This window comes from Rhinichthys klamathensis, unplaced genomic scaffold (assembly GCF_029890125.1).
Source record: "Rhinichthys klamathensis goyatoka isolate OS25496 unplaced genomic scaffold, OSU_Roscu_1.1 h1tg000206l_1, whole genome shotgun sequence".
NCBI lineage: Eukaryota > Metazoa > Chordata > Actinopteri > Cypriniformes > Leuciscidae > Rhinichthys > Rhinichthys klamathensis.
In genome coordinates this window covers 2,858,473-2,879,208 of record NW_026606731.1, presented here as the reverse complement: position 1 = coordinate 2,879,208, position 20,736 = coordinate 2,858,473, and the positions used below count along the sequence as shown (strand labels likewise).

Sequence of the window (20,736 nt, the reverse complement as noted above, 5' to 3'; positions counted from 1 at the left end):
TCATCCATTCATATAATTTTAGATGGTATTGCATGTGGGCCTAAACTTGCTTTACAAGTATATTTCTATCAATTACACCATAGAAATTAAATTGTGTGCCATATCAGTGTAGATCACTAACAATAGAGTAAATGTGCCTTTGAAATACCATTGTACATGATAAATATGGTAATCATCTATCACACTATATTTCAAAGTACCATGCTATTACTATCTGATACAACTTTACAATTTTCAACCAGGTTGGCTTGTCAGAATTATTAATAGCTGGTCATAAAATTAAACAGTCTTATACTATGGTAGGATAATGAAACAAGCACTTCTCCATCACGTTGATCCTAATAACAGAGTAATACAATACTATCAAGGCATGATATTAGACAGAGGCCAGGTAAAAGGTTTAATAGCATTACTATAGGGGTCAACTTTATTTCATGTACATGAATAAAACTGTAACAAAAACGTTGGATTTTTTTTGTGTGACTTAAAACACTGTTCTGACAGACTTGGATGCACATAAAGGATAACACAAGATAAATTTCACAAAATTACTGTGTTGATATTTAGGTTCTAAACATAATACTTTGGGTACAATTAAAATGTACAGACACGAATGTTGCGATTACTCATTCAACTCAGTCATAGAGGAAAGTGATGCTTTTTTAAGGTGAAATCATTCTCACAGGACACAGGTGAGAGTTCAGACTCCAGCTTTGCTTTGTGGCTGATTTTAGTGATCTAATTTCATCAAGGTAATTTGTGACTGAAACAGACAGTTAATAAGACAGATCATGAACATCAAAGTCCTTCATAATTACGACTTAAGCGACAATTACATAACATGGCTGGCTTGCTGTCACATCATGACAACATACAGCTAACCTACACACACAACAAAGCTTTCTAACATTAAATGTGACATAACTGAATAGTTTCCAGGTGATTGTCATTGTTACCAAACAAAGTTAGTCAACTTTTCTTTTTAAAAGTAACAACAAATAAAGGTAAAGGGTAAAAATATTAACATTTGATAGTGTTGTTCTGGTAGCCTGTCTATTAGTGTTATAATTTATACATTTGTCCACAGATATTCGATTTCTATTCTCTCATACAGTCAATAGTAATGGAAGCAGGTTAAAAGAAACATTTCTACAAGGTTGAACAAAACATACTCCACTTTTCCCCGCATTATGCATTCAACAATTTAGGCTAAAGACGATGCTGATTTGGTCATTGACAACAACTGCAATTAAGGCAGGCAATTAGCAAAACAATGTCTTTCTTGGGCATTAAAGAACAAAATACACAGTTTCTGCATTGAAATAGATAATACAGGCATGATGGAGGCTGATGGTTAAAAAAAGGTCAATAGCCAGATGAACCGATAGTAGATAAAGACTGCTCGTATGTGCAAAATCAATTGAGCAAAACACATTTGAGGCATCAGGTTAGGCTTTGCACATTAATGTGACACTTCATTAAATCCTACTAGGTTATTGTAAAGATAACTGGGTTGTTTTTAGAAATATCTAGATCTAATATTAAAGCAGTTTTGGGCCACAACATATAAGAGAGGCACTACAAGAACCACTCATTGTATTTTCAACTTTGGCAAGGGAAGTTCTGGCAAAAACACTAGTTAATTTGAGTGGAAAAGTCACAATGTTGGATTTTTATTTAAAAACAACAACAAAAGTCTATTTAGTCTATCTTATATTGACGTATTGAGTCTAGCATTAGAAATTACGGTTACACATTCAACAAAACCGCATTTAGTGTAATACTTCCAAGTACAGCAATAATGGTCAAAGGAGCAAGTAGCGTTTCCTGATAATATATAATGAAAATGTAGTAAAACAGTTATTTAGCGGTAGTGAATAATGATACATGGCCCATTTTGTATACATTAGAAATGTTGTGCATAAATAAAACGAAATGCGGTGAGGGTTCGGGCTACTCCATCTTTTATATAGTGTGCCGCCCCATCCGTCTGACTGGCGCTGAGCCAGTAGTGACTGACAAACCAATCAAAAAGACTATTCAAAGCATGTTCGATCTGCATTTCTGAATATTTTCATGTAGTAGATGATTTGTAGTGTAAAAAGCTGTTGTGTTCTAGGACACTAAGTAGTGTATGCTACCGCATTCAAAGAAGCAAAGGAACAGTCCCTTGTTAAGACACCAAACCGCTCATGTTTTAAGTCCAAGCAGGCTCTTCCTCTTTTCGCAGTTCACAAGAAGCCACACACTAATGCTCCTCGCTCTGTAGTGTATGGTGTTGTGTGTGGAATTTAGTGTTTACTTGGTAAATATCTTCAATTATTGCATAAAATCTAACAAGGGAATTGTTGCAGGTACTGTGTACATTGGCATGAGACACAATGGCACAAGGTAATGATGAGGCGGACAGGTTAAGGGCAGTAGTGAGGATGTGTGAGGAGCCGGAGTGTGTGTATGTGTGTGAATGAGTGTACATCTAAGGGCTGCTAGGGAAGACAGTCTGCTCTCTCAGCTCAGTTCGTCCTCTGGATTGTGCTGGTCCAGCAAGCGGACATGGGTAAAGGGAAAATGGCCATGCTTTCCCTTGCACTCACCCTCCCACTGCCCGTTTACATTGATCTTGGTCACCTTCACCATGTCGCCAACCTAACAACACAAGACAAAAGACCAAGTGTTAGAAGTGGAGGAATTACTTTGCAAATGTAATGTACAAAACAGACTTAAACAGAGAATTACAGTTCCACTGGGAGGCGCCAAAACAAAAAAAATATTTCTCAAAATGTAATATAAATGCAGATGTTTTTAACATACAAAACAAGTAATCTGTGTGTCTGTTTAATACAATGTTGTAAATTAAAAATAACTACATCTTTTACCTCCAAAGCAAGAGCCGTTTTATCATAGGCATTGGGAACTCTCTTCTGAATCGCCCTGGCATAAACCGGACCATTCTGTAGATTGGGTAAGGATGTGGGCTGGGCATACTGGCCCGGTTCACCAAGCAGAGGTGGAGACTGAGAGCTGTGGCCGTCAGAGTTGCCGTGAGCAGCGGATCCTCCAACAGACCCCCCAGGGGCCCCTGATGTTGGCGAGGCCGGGCGGTACTTCTCCACGTAGGGCACAGGGATCATGCCGACACGGCTTTCAGAATTCTGAGCGTTCCACCACTGCTCCTCCGGCTTCTCCAGTACTCGGAGAATATCGCCCTTTCGAAACGGAAGGTCCTCGTCGTCGTTGCCGGGGAAGTCGAAGAGAGCTCGGACGAACTCCTCTTCAAGCCTCTGAGGAACTCCTCCCGTTCCCGCATTGACGCTGATAAAGGACGAGTGCTTGGCTTTGCTAATGGGCTCAATGAGAGTGGTGGTATCCAGGTAGTGAATCTTATAGAACTCCAACAGGGCAGGTAAGGCATCAAATTCCTGATCTCCAATACGGAACCGAGGAGGAGCAAGTCCTGCGGGATGACAGCAAGAGAGCACATTATGATGGATGGACGATCAAGATCTGCTTTACCTTAATTTAGTCTTGGTAAACAGTGGAAGTGATGATTAATATTGTTGTATAATGGTCTCTATTTTCGAAAATACCACACTTTTTTTTTGGCTCAAATCAGAAAAGCTGTATAATAATTTTTAAATTCAGCATTGCTGATTGAGCATCTGCAAACAAAAGTTAGTGTTTTTTCTCTCATATATATATATATATATATATATATATATATATATATATATATATATATAATACACACACATTGATTCACACTAGTACTTAGCTGCTACAGTAAAACGACTATATTATCTGAATGACTGAACCAAAAATACAGTTATATAAGAAAAATGACTGATTTCTGTTTGTGTAAACGTCTTAAAGAACACACTAAATTACAATACAACGTAATACTAGATTGACGCGAAAAATTACACTGAATGTGCCAACTATTCATAGTACAGAAGTACACAAGTTTCTAATTGGGCTGCTAAGCGTTTTGCTAAAGCAGTATTTATTCGTCCCGTCGTTTTTAGTATTTTTAGATGCACTGCTTAACTTACCTGGTCCGGACTGGCGATTGCTGCTGATGCTGTTTATTATGTAATGAGAGACTTTGGAGTTCTCCGACACAGACAGCACGTAGTCCCCGGGAATAGTGATCGAGTCCCGCACCAGGAACACTCCATGCCTCTGCCCTTGGAGCAGCGAAACCGCCTCTTGCCGGCTTAATCTCCCCCAATACCAGCTCCCTCGGTCTTCCGAATCAAAATTTCCGGCCATGACTAGCGCAAGAAAAAAGCCAAGGCTTCACAGGCCTTCCCTTCGCCTCTCCTTATCCGCAAGCAGCGTTCAACTCATGCAAAAACTTTACCGCGTTCCGTTGTTGAACACGTTTCGCATACGCGCAGCATTCGCACACTTTTCTACGCTTTTTTGTTCCAATCGGATTAAAAAACTACTGACGCCGGAATCCCAACGTGCATGAGACGCAAAAACTGAGACTATTCGCTCAGATCCCCTGCTAATTGTTTAGTGTAAACCAAAACGTACATTGGAAGTTGTCACAAGGAAGTTCAAATATTTCAAATGGCGGACAAGGGAAACAATTTTTGACCTTATTTCCCGGAAGTGATGCAATAACAGTCAATTCAGGTGGGGCCTATAAGTAGCCATATTGATGCGGTCGATGTTAAAAATGAGGCCATAGCCCGTATTATTCTACCGTTTCATTGGCTGTTGTAAATACTTTTTTTATTTTTTATTATTATTTAATTTGTGGTTTGTGATTTGCCCATAAGAACATACCTCGTTTCGTTTTAATTAAGTATAACATTTATTTACAAGAAGTATATTATGTATTATATCATTTTTACATCTTTACATTCACATGATTAATGCTTTCTTACTATCAATAATCCAAATTTCACTAAAACACAATATAAAATACAATATAAAAAAAAATCCAGTTTAGAACAGTAGCTGGCTTATAGTCCAAACTGGTCATTAACTAGTCCAAGCTCATCAGCTTGTGCTGATCATAGCTGGCTGACCAGTTACAGTACCATAACCACCTCAATAAACATCTGGTTTGTTGCTGGTCTAAGATGCTCTACTAACTTATCAGCTAATGATTAGCTAGAAACCAACTACCATGTTAAAAAACAAGAGTTAGAAAATGATTATCCAGCCGTCTAAACCGTATTTCTGGCCTCGCTGGTCCATTCTTATTTTCTTAAACAAATTTACTTATTATTTATAGCCTCATTCGCTAATTTAGTCAAAGGTCGTTGAAACGGAAGTACGCAAACACGGTCGTTTACATAAAACCTATGCATAAAACAAGCGAGTCCATGCACTAGAGAATTACCAACCACTAGATGTCGACATCGATAACTAAAAGTTTATAGTCCTTTCCACCAGACTCGTTCAATTTACCACAGTGCCAACAGCCCAACATTGTATGTGCTGTTTAACGCATAAATGAAGTGTATAATTGTTAAAGGTTTATTGGTTTTGATGCCAACAGTCAAATACATTTTGTTTACAAATAATCTTACACACCTATTGCTGTTTGTCGTTCCTATTCTCCTTGCTTTACAGAAATACTAACAAAGTCAATGAACAGCTCTTCAGTGCACTTTTATATTTATCACTCTGTAATGGCACAACTTGTCAAGATGTTATGGCTTTGAAACACAGCAGGATAATTGTAGGCTACCTGGTGATCATAAAATGACATGATAATCTGAAATAGATTAGTTACAGGAGCTTCCTTTAATAATTTATGTTATAAACCATTATTTGGGGTGGGAGCTTAATTCTACTTAAAAAAAACACTGAACACGATTTTGCAGGTAAGCATATTATGATATTATACAAAGTACTAGTAAATTGTACTAGTACAAAGTACTAGTAAATGGATATAATATAAATCCTAATTCTCAATTAGGGAATTTTAAATACATAAAACAAAGAAAAATCCATTATGACAATTCAATATACACTGTCATTAAAACAATACTTTAATTTACTGGCATATCAGAACTACTTTGAATAATGTAAAATTCCAATTAGGCACTAAATAGATGTTTATACAATGAAATACCTTTATTTTTTAAAAACAGTGGATAAATAAAAATGAAACAATATCATTTTAGTGGTTAAAGGTTCTCTTCTAAAGAATAGAGCTAAGAAACCACACATAGTCTTCAAAATCCATGTCAAGTAACAAAAACAGATTATCAGCATTATACTGTGTAGCCAATCGACACTTTGTTCTGTATAGCGAGTCTTTTCTCTTTGGCTTAAGTCCCGCTGCTCTGTATCATACAAACACGTTGATTTTGGGCCAACACTGTGACAAGAGATTTTGGTTTTCCACTGTATAAATTAGGGGCACTTAAAATGATCTCATCTGCGTCCCATCCACCTGACACCCGGGACATGCATATTCACGTCTGGGGGATACTGAATAGAATTTAGGTTGTTTTCCACTGCAGGAGAAAATGTGATGCTTGCAACAATCAGATGCATATATGGTTACATTGATTCACGAAACCCAAGCCAATCTGCTTATATCCAGCATGTTAAAACTGATCACATCTACACACATGCCTCTCCAGCAGGGTTTTGAACAGGCACATAGGCACAGAGGTTCATGGTTATGACAGTGAAGGGGAAAACCTGAATGAGAAAGTATATTTGATATTTTTGTACCTCATAAGTAATTCATTTCTCCTTTGCAACAACAGACAACCGCAACGATTGTTAAACCTATAAAACCTGCAGAATCACATGACTTCTTGGACAACCCAGTCTGAAAACAAGCCTGTCACACTCTTCCTTGCACTCTCTTTTTCTTAAAGGGACTAAGGTTATAGCCTCTAACCAAATTAGACAGTGGCTTTAATCAGGTAGGGTTGTACGAATCACATGCTAACTGGTCAGGGACAGAGTCTTCTCTTAAAGGCTCAATGGCTCCAGAGGAGTGTTGTGACGGACTGGAGCAAGACAGATGGGAAGACTGGCTTTGAAAGTACTCTTCACCCTCTGCTTTGGGCGGCCTCTTCTCTTTGCTCCACTTTGCGACCGGATCTTTTACCAACCGCTGCTCCTCCAAGGTCCACAAACTGTCTTCCTCTTCCTCCTTGCCCTGCACCTCCCTGTCAAAGTCCAGCAACTCCTCCATCATGTCCTCGATCTCCATTTCACCGTCAATCTCTTCTTCTACCTCAGATCTGAGCTCTCCCATGCTCTCTGTCCTGTTCGTATCATCGGCGTCGTCCTCATCCACTCTGCCCTCCGGCTCGCTGGCCTGGCTCTCGCCGAACTCCAGGATGGTGGGGAGGTTGCCTTTTTTGGGGCAGCGCTTGCGCAGGCTCACCAGAAACGGTTGTGGGAGGGAGAAGATGTCCACGTTGTTCCCCAGGTCGATCCAGGTGACGCTGGGGAAGCTGTCCGGGTCCTTCAGCGTGTCCGTGAGCTCTTTGAGCACTGCACGGGTCAGCCTGTTGCCATTGAGGGCCAGAGTCTCGAGGCGGGGAAGGGACGCCAGCGTGGGGAGGAGCAGGAGGAAGGCATCGTCTGTGAGCTCGGTGAAGCCCAGCTCTATGCTGCCGATGCGGGACGCGTGGTGATGAAGGTAGGCACAGAGACGCTCCATGTCTTTCACTCCAAGAGGGATGCCAGACAGGTCTAATGCCCCACTGGATGGAGTGCTTGAAAGAACTGATTTCAGACTAGGGGGAAAAAAAGCAGAAAGAGAGTAAGAATGTGTGTGGATGTGGGGGAATGAACTTTTTATTGAATTTTATAAATCAGAACCGGAGGAGAGAATATTTGAACTAATATTAAATATTAACTGGAGGAAGAAAATATTAAGAATTCTCAAATTTTAAGCAGTTAATAAGGAAACTAGGACACACTTGCTGGTTGGCTGGTAATTTAGGAACTGAAACATTATAAGTTTGTAGTTTGAATTTGATAGGTTATATATTTTATACACATATATATTTGTGCAGCACTTTGGGTCACCTTCTTTTGCTTTTGAATGTATTGTATAAATAAACTTTGACTGGACTTTACTATCTAGGATGTCTAAAGTTTTTTTCTCTCTCTCCAAAACTCCATGTAGAATTTGTGGGCTATTCATCACATCAAACCACTAAAATGAATATACGAGGAATAAAATCACAATATATCTTATTCATGTACATTTAGCGGAAATCCTGCAAATAAAGAAATAAAAACAATTAAATTAAATTAAATAAAACAATCAACATTTTAATTAAATAATTTAATTAAAATATAACACAAAATACAGTTTGTGGACATTATTAAGGCAACAAATATTTATGGCCATTACATTTGACTTTTACTGACATTGGCAGCTGTGGCAACAACTTCTCACATATTTAAATGGCCTCTTCCAGAATCATATGCTGTAAAACCTTTTAGTGTGGACATTTCCTGTGGCAACAACATTATATTGTACAAAATGTATCATAATTAGACTGTAACAACTATCTCTGCTCTCTGATCTGGTAACAGATTTCAACAAATTAAAGTACTCCAATTGCTAGAGTAATTTAAACAGTCATTAATGCCAAAAGAAGACGTGTAAGGCAGGGGCAAACTGAAAGCTAAACTGTATATGAGTAGAGCAAAAGGGGCTTTCGAAACTGTTGAGGAACTCAATTTTATAATAATAAAAGATAGACAATGCAGTTTAATTTATTGAAACCCAAACCAGCGTTAACTTTTCTCTTTTTTTAACTCAGAGATGGTCAAAGATTCTTATCGGCTCATTGAGAGTAATTGAGATCTGATTGAAAGGATTCATTTTCTGTAAATGCATTACAGATCCAAAACAGCCCCTGGAAATACGAACAGCATAGAATTTATGAGTTAATTATATCATGATGTCGGATTGTATTTGTCAAGTATGGATTATGGATAAGATAAATGGAGTGATAGTGGGGAACAGAAAGAAGAAGGTAGGAAAAGAAGCTGATTGATTAAGTAAGAGATTTATTAAGAGATAGATAAATGGAGTGATAGTGCAGAACAGAAGAAGAAGGCAGGAAAAGAAGCTGGTTTATTAAGTAAAAGAGAACAAAAATGCATTGCTGTAACCGCTGCACATGCAGCAAACTCATAATCAGCTCAGTGTGTCACCACAGCTTGCCAGTGTGAGAATGAAGAGAGAAAGAGTGAAAGTGAGAACAGAAACGACAAGAATACTAATTCATAATGTGGCCATCATTAATTCACACCAGGACATGCATATATCTTATTGAACTGGCATTTGAGGAAGAGAGAGGAATAATAACATCCTGATTTGACATGCTATGCTCATTCTGAATGATATATTTCCAGCCCCGCTCTGTTCCTGTCATTGACCTAGCAAATAAAACAGCAGCAATGTCAAGGAAATGCTAAAGCTGAACAGGATATCAACTCTCCTGATATTACTGGCAAGGATCCCGAATCCCACGCTCTTTAAGAGAAAAAGCCTTTCCCTCTCTCAGCAACCTCACCCGGAATGCATCTGACCCACTAACATTCTCTTCACAGCATTTGAAGCCTTTCCCTCTCTCAGCAACCTCACCGGGAATGCATCTGACCCACTTACATTCTCTTCACAGCATTTGAACACAGCATTCTACTGGACCTGTCTGCTGCCTTCGACACTGTGAATCATCAGATCCTCTTGTCCGCCCTCTCATCACTGGGCATCACTGGAACCTCCCTCAACTGGTTTGAGTCCTATCTCACAGGTAGGTCCTTCAAGGTCACATGGAGAGGTGAGGTATCCAAAGCACATCAACTGACCACAGGGGTTCCTCAGGGTTCAGTTCTCGGACCGCTCCTCTTCTCCATTTACACCACATCACTGGGACCCATCATACAGGCACATGGTTTCTCTTACCATTGCTATGCTGATGACACACAGCTCTACCTCTCATTTCAACCAGATGATCCCACAGTAGCTGTACGGATCTCAAGCTGTCTGGCGGACATCTCGGCATGGATGAAGGAACATCACCTGCAGCTCAACCTGGCAAAGACTGAGCTTCTCGTCCTCCCTGCCAATCAGTCTCTACAGCACGACCTCACTATCCAGCTAGATTCTTCCTCAATCACCCCATCAAGGTCGGTCAGAAATCTTGGAGTAATCTTTGATGATCAGCTGACCTTCACAGACCACATTACAAAGACAGCTCGATCATGCAGGTTTGCTATGCACAACATCAGGAAGATCAGGCCTTTCCTAACTGAGCATGCAACACAACTTCTCATCCAGGCCCTGGTCATTTCTAGGCTTGATTACTGCAATGCTCTTCTGGCTGGACTTCCATCATGTGCAACTAAACCTCTACAAATGATCCAGAATGCTGCTGCTCGTCTGGTCTTCAACGAGCCCAAAAGGGCCCACGTCACTCCTCTGTTCATCTCTCTGCACTGGCTACCACTCGCTGCTCGCATCAAGTTCAAGGCTTTGACGCTTGCTTACAGATTGACCACAGGTTCAGCTCCCTCCTACTTCCACTCACTACTACAAGTCTACATCCCTACCAGAAGCCTACGATCGGTCAATGAGCGACGGCTCGTGGTACCATCACAGCGGTCAGCGGGGCACAAAATCACTCTCCAGAACATTCTCATTCACGGTTCCATGCTGGTGGAATGATCTCCCCACCCTCATCCGGAATGCAGAATCCCTGACAGCATTCAAAAGACAACTGAAAACTCATCTCTTCCGGGAGCACTTAACATAAAAAATAAAAAATAAAAAAAATAAAAAAAAATCCTTTCCTCTAAATCCTCGCTTGCCTGGCTTATGCTACTCCAAACTATGTCTGAACTTTGTATTTTGAGCACTTCTTGCGTTGTTTTTGCCTCTTCACGATGACTCGCTTGGTTTAGTCCTCAGTTGTAAGTTGCTTTGGATAAAAGCGTCTGCTAAATGACTAAATGTAAATGTAAATGTAAATTTGATCATTTCCAAAAGGAGTGTTAAGCAGAAATATTCAAATGATCTATTAGCAAAATTATATTTGTCATGTGACTTTCATAACTTTAGAAAACAATTTGATAAGTATTTCAAAAGCATTTAAAAAACTTTTCCATAATAATATTTTTTACATTGTTCTTTATAAAACAGATTTTTATAAAACCCCCTCAAATGCATTAATTGCACGGACTGTTGACTGTCAGTGTCCCAGTAATGTAACCTTTTTTAATGCAATTTTGTTTTTTTCCCAATCTCATATTTTAGTAATCATCATAAATTATGTATCATTCCAAAGCTTAAACATTCTAAATTCGTTCTGTGAAAATTGGACATTGTGTTACCATGGAAAAAGGTACTTTAAATCCTTTTAGCTGGCTCAATATTTGTGATATCAACTTCAAATTTGGAGCACAATTTTGATTAGATATATGGCTTTGATTTTCTAGAAATTAGAGTCCACATTATTTTGTAATATATATTTTGTATAAAATAAAGTTTAGTTCACATTTGTAAACTTCTACAACTTCTGTACACTTTTCAATTTTTGGAGTGCTTTCACTTCTGCACTTTGCTGAGTGTCTTTAAAAAGAGACCAACCTTAAGGCTGTATTCCAAAGCATTCATAAATTACAACCATTTAAGTTTAGCTCTATGCTCAAAAAGGGGGTTTTGAAAGTTAACAGGTTAAATAACTCTCCGGTCTGAGGAATCATTGGTTGCATAATCTTACCCAAGTAATCTTTCCTGTACTTTATTTTCATATGCAACATATGTCACCAAAGCAGCTTTTGACTGCTTAGAAAGCACCTGAGTTATTTAAGCTGGAAAGGATAATCAGAGAGATTTTGCAATCTACGTAATGCTTAATTTATTTAATGCAGCTTTTTAATTCATCTGAAATTTAAATCACCCTTCAATTTAAAAAAAAAGCAGATAGTGACAAGCAATACATTTTGTCTGCCCCATGTCTTGATTTCTACGGTTAGAATGGTGTCTTTACTTCCAGCACTCATTTATTTTCTTACACAAGACTAATTATCGACCCGACAGCAGGTGTGTGCTGTGAAAAATCCTCTTTCCTGTGAAACTGAATGAAATCAGGTGATTACTTCAGTGTGATAGATTGAAAAGAAGGTTCGACTTAATTACCGAAAATAATAAGGTTGAAGTTTCTCATTTCTCAGCTAAACAGAAACGAACCCTTTCGATTACTGAAGATAAACTAAAAACTGAGCAGCAGGTGGGTGGGAGGGTGTCAGAGATGCGCCATCCTGAATTGCATTGTTACAATTCATTCACATTCTGTCAAAGATGGAAAAAAAAGAGAGAAAAAGGAAAACACCCAACCCATAAAATAATTTGTATGTTTTCTATAAAAATGGGTAAAAGAAAATAACTGTAAATCCATAATTTACATAGCTGGATACACTATCCAGTATTCTTCTAAGTTTGGGGTCAGTGTGCATTAAATCACCACTTACACAAAAATATTAAGCAGCACAACTGTTTTCAACATTGATAATAATAAGAGATGTTTCTTGAGCTGCAAATCAGCATATTAGAATGATTTCTAAAGGATCATGTGACACCGAAAACTGGAGTAATTTGCCATCACAGGAATAAATGACATTTTAAAATATATTCAAATAGAAGACAGTTATTTAAAACAGAGATAATGTTTCAAAATATTACTGTTTTTACTGTATTTTCATCAAATAAATGTGGCCTTTGGTGAGCATAAGATCTGTCTTTCAAAAACGTAAAAAAAATGTACCGACACTAAATGTAGATTTAATGTAGATCAATAAAAATGACCTTAGACCCTCAGATAATATGTTGAAGACTCTTCCATAATAAGTGTGGTAATTATGACTGAGTGCAGATTCTATCATTACACTGTTCAATTCTCCATGCAACACACTGGAAAGGTGTGTGACTGTCAAAAGGTGTGTGACGAGCAAAATAAAGGATTACCATCATTGAAATAATACCGGAAGTAAACCACCTTTTGCAGGGTATACAAGGATGACTGAATGTGCGGACTATTTATTTTAGTTAACATTTAGCTTAGTATGATGTAGAACATATTCTATCATTTAAAATAGCAAGCACTTTCCGTGAATGCAGTACACTTTGCTTTGAATCTATATCCTAATAATACAAAAAGTCATAATTTTTATTTAGTCTATTGAATTGATATTCAATTCATTTGAGTTATTTCTGTATAATATGTAGTTATTTTGTTAACACATAATTTTACTGCATGATTTCCCCCATTACAAAACATTCCTTAAAACTGACACATAATAAATAACACCATTTTTTTTTTACAGCATGCTGAGAAGACAAACAAATAACCTCAATCCATTTTCTCAATTTTTATAAATACTTTTTACACTTGCAAAAATTGAGAACTTCATATAAAACTAAAAATGCTAACATAATATTCAGTTGAATTCCAGAGATTGACAACTAACATTTTTATGACGTTCGGGCTCAATTTTGTAGCCAATTAGTCTAAAGTGCCAGCAGGTTTGTTTAAGCTCTTTGTGTAATAAGTTTATGTTCATTTTAAAAGCTGACTTCAAGCTATTTCACATTGTCTTTTGTCAAACAGCTCTTTTACTCAGCCTCTCAGGCATCAGTAACTCTGACATGACAGCTTTCTGGATGGCTGTGTAAATCAATGCAAAAGCATCAATGTTAAGACACCATTAATTGGAGGTCACGTGCAAAACGAAACGTCAAAGTCACTGCTAGAATAAAGACAGACATGGAATGAAATTGAGAAAGCCAGAGATGCAGACAGCCGTAAGGAACATGACAGGAATGAATACCAATAGCCTATTGCATTATCATGCCACATCCAGAACCTGCTGTTTCTCCACTCAGGCAGTAAAGAGCGTGCGCAGACAAGGACAAGAAGACAACAAGAGAAAAAGAGGCACAAAATGGAGAGCTTAAGCTACTGAAAACCTAGCAAAAGGCAGAACTGTGAGGTAATCTCTTGGGGAGAGGTGGCATTAGAAAGACTGAAGAGATCAAAATAGGAGAAAATAGAGGGAGGAGAAATAGGAGGGAAAATTTAAAAGGCAGAAAGAATTCAGCAGACATGCCTGAGAGATGACAGTATGATTTCACAACAGCCCATATTCCACACCCTCTTCTAGTCCTATTTTATATTCCCAAATCCTTTTTTCATTTAACACAGCTCTCTATCTTTCTTCTACCCTCACAGTTAAACAATTCTAGCTATCAAATACCATGCAGACCAGCAAGTTTGCCATTAATGTGGGTGTTATGGAGGCTGATCATATGTTAAAGCTAGATAAAACATCTGGAGATGATGGTCTAGAAAGCTCCAGCCTGCCTGTGTTGAGATGAGGAAGTCATTCTTTACTGGCTCAGACTGCGTTGTGGGCTGCTTGTTATGGACTGCAGACGCTTCACCACATGTCCAGCTATAACTCATGTAGTAGGTCTAAGGCATATCAGATTCCACTTAACAGGTTTTGTTTCGAAGAAGCGATCCAAATACCTAACAATATTTTTAGTCCACACAACAGCAGTTTTCAGATATCTTGTGTTCGTAAAGACCTGTTTATATCGTTTAATTTGCATTTAACAATTTGACAATCAACTTATATTGCATTTGGGCAATATCCTGCAAAAAAAAGTTGCTGCTTCAATTTCTAAGCACAATCAACTTGGATGTTAAGTCATTTCAACTTAAATTACATTAAACTGACTTTAAAAAAAAAGTTGAATCTTGTAAAACTTATTTTGAGGAGTTAAAGCAATGTTAAAACATATGTGTCATAACTTCTTGATCATATATTTTTTTACAGTGTATATACCGCTGTGCTGATAAATAAACTTTAATGTATACAATCTGTATTTACACTTAAGATTACACTTAAGCTAACAGATTAACAAATCCGGAGCAGGGGTGCGTTTCCCGAAAGCATCGTTAGCCAACTATGGTCGCAAGTTCCGTCGTTACCAATTGAGTTCAATGGGATTTGCGACCAACTTGCGACCATAGTTGGCTAACGATGCTTTCGGGAAACGGACCCCAGATGTATAATTTCCCCCAGGTATATGTAGAATTGCAAATCAGAATTGATGTAGCTTCAGTGTAAATATTTGCATGCAGGCACATAGATAAAACGTCTCTGGTTACTGGTGTAACCTATGTTCTCTGAATAGGGAACGAGACGCTGCGTAGCTTAGGACGCAGTGGGAACGCCCTCTGGGTGTGCCGATTGTCTGAAGCCCTTATAGAATCACGCCAATTCATTGGCTGATGGCGCGGGCGCCGCCCCGACGCTCTTGCGTCGTCACATTATATTAGTGCGCGCGCGCCATCTGCTCCTCAGATTTCTCTGCCGAAAAAGGAGCTTGTCGGCAGCGCAAGGAGCTTGGCAGCGAACGCAGCGTCTCGTTCCCTATTCAGAGAACATAGGTTACACCAGTAACCAGAGACGTTCTCTTTCATAGGTTCACTCAACGCTGCGTAGCTTAGGACGCAGTGGGAACGAAATACCAAACTCGCCAAGCTAAGCGCTGCCGTAACTAGTACAAAGACCAGATAACTCACACGACTGGTTCAAGCAGATAAAACTTGGGAACCTGGAGTCATGTCAAGATCCAAACTATAGAATCTGACAAAAGTGTGCGGAGAGGACCAGCCTGCCGCTACACAAATGTCTTCCAGGAGGGCACCTCTAAAAAGTGCTTGAGAGGAAGCCACGCCTCTGGTGGAATGTGCCTTGATGCTAAGAGGTGAAGGCAGACCGCGCACCTCATATGCTTGTGAAATAGCCTCTGTAACCCAGTGGGAAATTCTCTGCTTTGATGCGGCAAGCCCGCGGCGGCCAGCACCAAAACATACCAAGAGCTCGTTGGATTTTCTCCAACCGCCAGAGCGATCCACGTATAACTTCAATGCTCGGACAGGGCAGAGCAAATTAAGCTTCTTGTCCTCCTCAGAGACAAAAGGAGGAGGATGGAAAGAGTGAAGGTTAATAACCTGAGACCGGAATGCTGTTGACAATACTTTGGGGACATATCCCGGTTTCGGTCTCAAAGTCACCCTGACAAGACCAGGAGCGAAGTCTATACAAGTCTTGCTAACAGAAAGAGCTTGTAAATCCCCCACCCGCTTCAAAGAAGCCAAGGCTAACAAAAGAGTAACCTTGAGAGTCAGAATCCGCTCTGGAGCTGACTCTAAGGGCTCAAAGGGAGCTTCCATTAAGCCCTCCAGGACGACCGACAGGTCCCAAGAGGGAATTCCAGGGGAGCGTACTGGTTTCAGGCGCCTAACCCCACGCATAAATGCTGAGACTAACCTCAATTTACCTAGGTGGATCTCATCCGACTCCCTATGAGCGGCAATAGCAGCAACATATACTCTCAGAGTAGTAGCGGCCGCTCCAGAAGCAAACTTCTCCTGTAGGAATTCCAGCACTGAACCGACTGGGCAGCTGACTGGGTCCGTAGCGTGTGTCGAACACCACGACTCAAAAACCCTCCACTTGGAGGAATATAACCTTCTCGTGGAAGGGGCTCTTGCACTCGCAATGGTCTCCTGGACGTCAGCGGGAAGACCAAAGCTCAAAGCTAGCGGCCTCTGATGGGCCATACGCATAACTTCCAAATTTCGGGGCGAGGATGCCATATCCTGCCCTGAAGCTGGGACAGCAGATCCTCCCTGACCGGAATCTCCCAAGGGGGAAGTTCCAGAAGAGGAACCAGCTCCGAGAACCACGGCTGGGAGGGCCAGAATGAGGCTATAAGTTGGAGACGGGCTCCGCTCTCCCTCACTCTGGACAGAACTGCCTGGATCAACTTGACAGGCGGGAATGCATAAAGTTTCTGCATTGGCCACGGGTGGGCGAACGCATCTATCCCCAATGGTGCTGGGGGGCTCAGGGAGAACCAAAGTGGGCATTGGGACGACTCCTGTGATGCAAAGAGGTCCACCTCTGCTTTTCCGAACACTTCCCAAATCAGGGCAACTGTTCGGCGGTTCAACATCCATTCCCCCGACCTGAGCTTCTGCCTCGACAGAAAATCTGCTGCGAGGTTCAGGATCCCAGGAACATGGACTGCCCTCAGTGAAAGGAACTTGCCCTGAGACCACAGGAGAAGGTGGCGCGCATGCCTGTCCAGGGTGCGCGACCGTGATCCCCCCTGTCGGTTTACATGAGACACTACCGCCATATTGTCTGTTCTGACAATGACATGGTGTCCTTCGAGAAAGGGGAGAAAGCGAAGAAGGGGCAGGGAAACAGCTCTCAGCTCCAAGCTGTTTATGTGCCAAGAGAGAGTCTCTCCAGTCCAGACCCCACATGCTGGCCTGCCCTCGAAAACCGCACCCCAGCCGGTCAGAGAGGCGTCCGTCGTAACCATTTGGCGACGGAAAACTGCACCCATGTCGACCCCTTTCCGAAGGAAGAGAGGGTCCCGCCAAATTGAAAGGGCGCGGAAGCAACTGCGCGACACCTTCAACAGGCGAAGAGCCGGTCCTGTGGACCGGGCACCTGATAGTTTCATCCACCACAGAAACGGTCTCATGTGGAGCAACTCTAGGGGAAGCACAGGGGATGCTGCGGCCATGAGACCCAGAAGCCTTCGGCAAGTGCCCACAGAAACACGATGGCCGAGCGTGAAGCGAGCCAAACATGTCAAAAGACTGGAAATCCGGGCAGGAGCCAAATGGGCCTGCATCAGAACGGAATCCAGGCGCACCCCTAAGAAAACTGTGCTTTGAGTTGGGGTAAGAACACTCTTCTCCGTGTTCAACCTCAAGCCGAGAGACTGAATGTGACGGAGGACAATGTCCCTGTGGTGAGTCACTAATTCCCTGGATTGGGCTAAAAGGAGCCAATCGTCCAGGTAGTTGAGTATACGGATGCCCTGGAGCTGCAATGGGGCCAGAGCAGCATCCATACACTTTGTGAACATTCTCGGCGCTAGAGCGAGACCAAAGGGAAGGACCCTGTACTGGTACGCCCTCTCTCCAAAGGCAAACCTGAGGAACCTCCTGTGTCGCCGTACGACCTGAATATGAAAATATGCATCCTTCAAGTCTACTGTCACGAACCAGTCCCCTGCTCGAATTTGAGATATGATAGCTTTCAGCGTCAACATCTTGAATTTCCCTTTGTAAAGGGAGAAATTTAGCCGGCGCAGGTCCAGTATTGGTCGCAGACCTCCGCCCTTTTTCGGGACCAAGAAGTAACGGCTGAAGAAGCCTTGCTCGACTTCCTTCGGAGGAACCTCTTCTATTGCTCCCTTGAGGAGAAGGGACGAAATCTGCTGCTGTAGTACAGAAGCCTCTGAGGCGCTGTTGACTACAGTTGGAAAGACTCCGTTGAAGCAAGGGGGCGGGCGACAGAACTGAAGTGTGTAGCCGAGCCGAACCGTGCGGAGGATCCAAGGCGATACCCCTGGCAGACGCCTCCATTCTTGAAAGAAATGAGAGAGAGGAAGAGGAGTGTTGGAATGTGGCGGACATACCTGAGTTAGGGTGACGCGCTGACTCCTGTGGGGTGGCGTGGTCCAACGTGAAGGAGGGCACTTGACGTCCTGACACGTAGCGGGAGGTACCACTGCCTGTTTGATCAAGATCATAGGGTCTGCCTGCTCCTGAGGAAAACCGAAAGTGTCACCGAGGACGCGAGCAGCAGGTATCAAACGCGTCGGAGGCAAGGGGAGAAAGCTGAACGCGTCTCCGTCCTCCTGCGCCGGACGGTTTGAACGAGGTCGAGTAGTAACTGCACTTCGAAACACGCCGGGTGGCGAAAGTGACAGGTTTAGAGAAGGAGAGCGAGTTAGAGGTGGGCAGAAACGCTTTCGCGGTCTGTCCCAACCTCGTAAATCGGGGGAAGCTCTCCTATTTCTGACCTGCGGGTCAGGAACGATTCGAGGAGGCTGGAGCGAAGGGTTTGTTAGACCGCTTCAGCTCCAGACGCTTATGAGGTCGCTGGCGGGGGAACGGGCGACCGCGGGCTCCCCAAACCGTAGCAGGTGGGGGATGAACCGAGTCACTTCTCCTAGCAGCAAAATCCGGCCTATGAGATGAACGTTCTCTGGGTTGAGCCGGGGAGGGGTTAGAGGATTCCCTAGCCCTCCTGGGCATAAACTGCCTGAGGGCAGCTGACTGGGATTTTGCACAGAACCAACGAGGTTGGTGAAGTCAGCGGCTGTCGCGTTTGTTAGACGCGCGGAAAAAGGCTGCTTCCAGGATCTGGAGATCTCGTGATGCAGATCACTGAAGAAGGGCAGCTTTCTCCGCTCAGGCCTAGAATTAGGGCCACTTAAAAATCTCTCGTCGAGTTTAGACGATTGTGACTCGCGGGGCTCGTCGGGCCAGTCGATAGAGAGCTTCTCCGTAGCGCGCGAAAGCACGTCGATAAGCTCCGTGTAGGCCGCAGTAGGCCGCGCCTCCTGGCCGCTAGGCGGGAGACCGTCAGTAGCTAAAACAGGCCCGAAATCCTCAGAGTCGGACGCTGTAGTGTAAATAATATCTTCCAGGCCGAAAGAAACCGTCTCGCACGCTCTCGGGCTGGGGCATAAATAATCATGCGAAAACTCGACTGGCCGAACAGGAGAGGGAAGGAGAGGGAGGGAGAGAAAGGGCCTGGCCCATCTGCTCGTACTCTATATCCTCGAGCTCTACATCCGAACCCCAGGTCGCGGATTCCAACGAGGCCTCGGCAGCCTCGGGAGTGCGACGGGGGGGAACGAATGACTCCTTCTCAAAAACCGCGAGCCGAGAGCGGAGGGTTTTGAGAAGCAGGTTGTCACAAAACTTGCATTTAGACAAGCCTAAAACAGCCTCGCGCGCATGCGAAAAACCCATACATTTAACACACTTACTGTGAGGGTCGTCGTTCGCAATAAAGCGAACGCATGGCGGCGGGCAACGACGAAACTCCATGGCACTTCACCGCAAGGAGAACTGAGTTCCACTATTCGCAGTCGCTGAAGTGCAGATGAAGAATGCTGATGATAAATCCGAATTATTTGGGCCAGAAAAACCGAGACTGAAGGGCTAAGATGGCCGCTTCGTGAAGGCAGAGAAATCTGAGGAGCAGATGGCGCGCGCGCACTAATATAATGTGACGACGCAAGAGGGGCGGGGCGGCGCCCGCGCCATCAGCCAATGAATTGGCGTGATTCTATGAGGGCTTCAGACAATCGGCACACCCAGAGGGCGTTCCCACTGCGTCCTAAGCTACACAGCGTTGAGTGAACCTATGAAAGAGAACTGCACACACACTATGAGTAATGCAATGCTCACATAAACATGCGTACCGCAGACAAACATCTGTTGCGTATGAATTCTCTAAGAGAGAATGAGACACCTGTCTGAGAGACTGTCTCACTCTGATCTGTGGAGGAGGTTAAGGTCATGTTAGCACTTAGCCAACACTAGAGCGGAGAGGGTGGAAACATTAAGGGAGAGGGAAAGAGAAAGGGTAACTAAAGGAGACATAAAATGATAAAATGAGTTAAAAATGAAATCATAATGAATACTTGGATCATTTTCAGTGCTGTTATTGTTAACTAAAACTATTTAAAATGGTTTTCGTTCATTAAAACAAACCTGAAATTAAATAAAATATAAATATTAGATGAAAAACTTAAAAAACGTATATGTAAATTAGAAATGTACTAAAATTACTAAAACTTAAACTGAAATCAAAATAAATTAAATGTAA

General features: G+C 42.1%; 3 protein-coding genes across 3 annotated transcripts in view; 1 reads left to right on the top strand and 2 right to left on the bottom strand.

Annotated features, from left to right (window-relative positions):
* exo5 (exonuclease 5) overlaps positions 1–20,736 on the top strand; it is a 274,495-nt gene that overhangs the window by 189,138 nt on the left and 64,621 nt on the right. The window lies entirely within an intron of this gene.
* crk (v-crk avian sarcoma virus CT10 oncogene homolog) lies at positions 400–4,653 on the bottom strand. Its single transcript, XM_056263454.1, has 3 exons — positions 4,050–4,653; positions 2,877–3,454; positions 400–2,646 (listed from the first exon to the last, which is right to left on the bottom strand). Exons 1-3 carry the CDS (start codon positions 4,267–4,269, stop codon positions 2,509–2,511), a joined length of 936 nt encoding a protein of 311 aa, XP_056119429.1. The 5' UTR covers positions 4,270–4,653; the 3' UTR covers positions 400–2,508.
* The window catches only part of lrrc75a (leucine rich repeat containing 75A), a 28,513-nt gene continuing 13,854 nt past the window's right edge, over positions 6,078–20,736 (bottom strand). The window contains exon 4 of the mRNA XM_056263450.1: positions 6,078–7,727. Coding sequence (XP_056119425.1) covers positions 6,899–7,727 — 829 coding nt within the window. The 3' untranslated portion in view covers positions 6,078–6,898. The remainder of the gene's footprint in view (positions 7,728–20,736) is intronic.

Excerpts from the sequence above, each read along its gene's own strand:
- crk (XM_056263454.1), bottom strand. The coding sequence starts at position 4,269 with ATGGCCGGAAATTTTGATTCGGAAGACCGAGGGAGCTGGTATTGGGGG. Across the intron at positions 3,455-4,049 it reads CAATCGCCAGTCCGGACCAG|GACTTGCTCCTCCTCGGTTC; the intron begins GTAAGTTAAGCA and ends GTCATCCCGCAG. Across the intron at positions 2,647-2,876 it reads AAACGGCTCTTGCTTTGGAG|GTTGGCGACATGGTGAAGGT; the intron begins GTAAAAGATGTA and ends TTGTGTTGTTAG.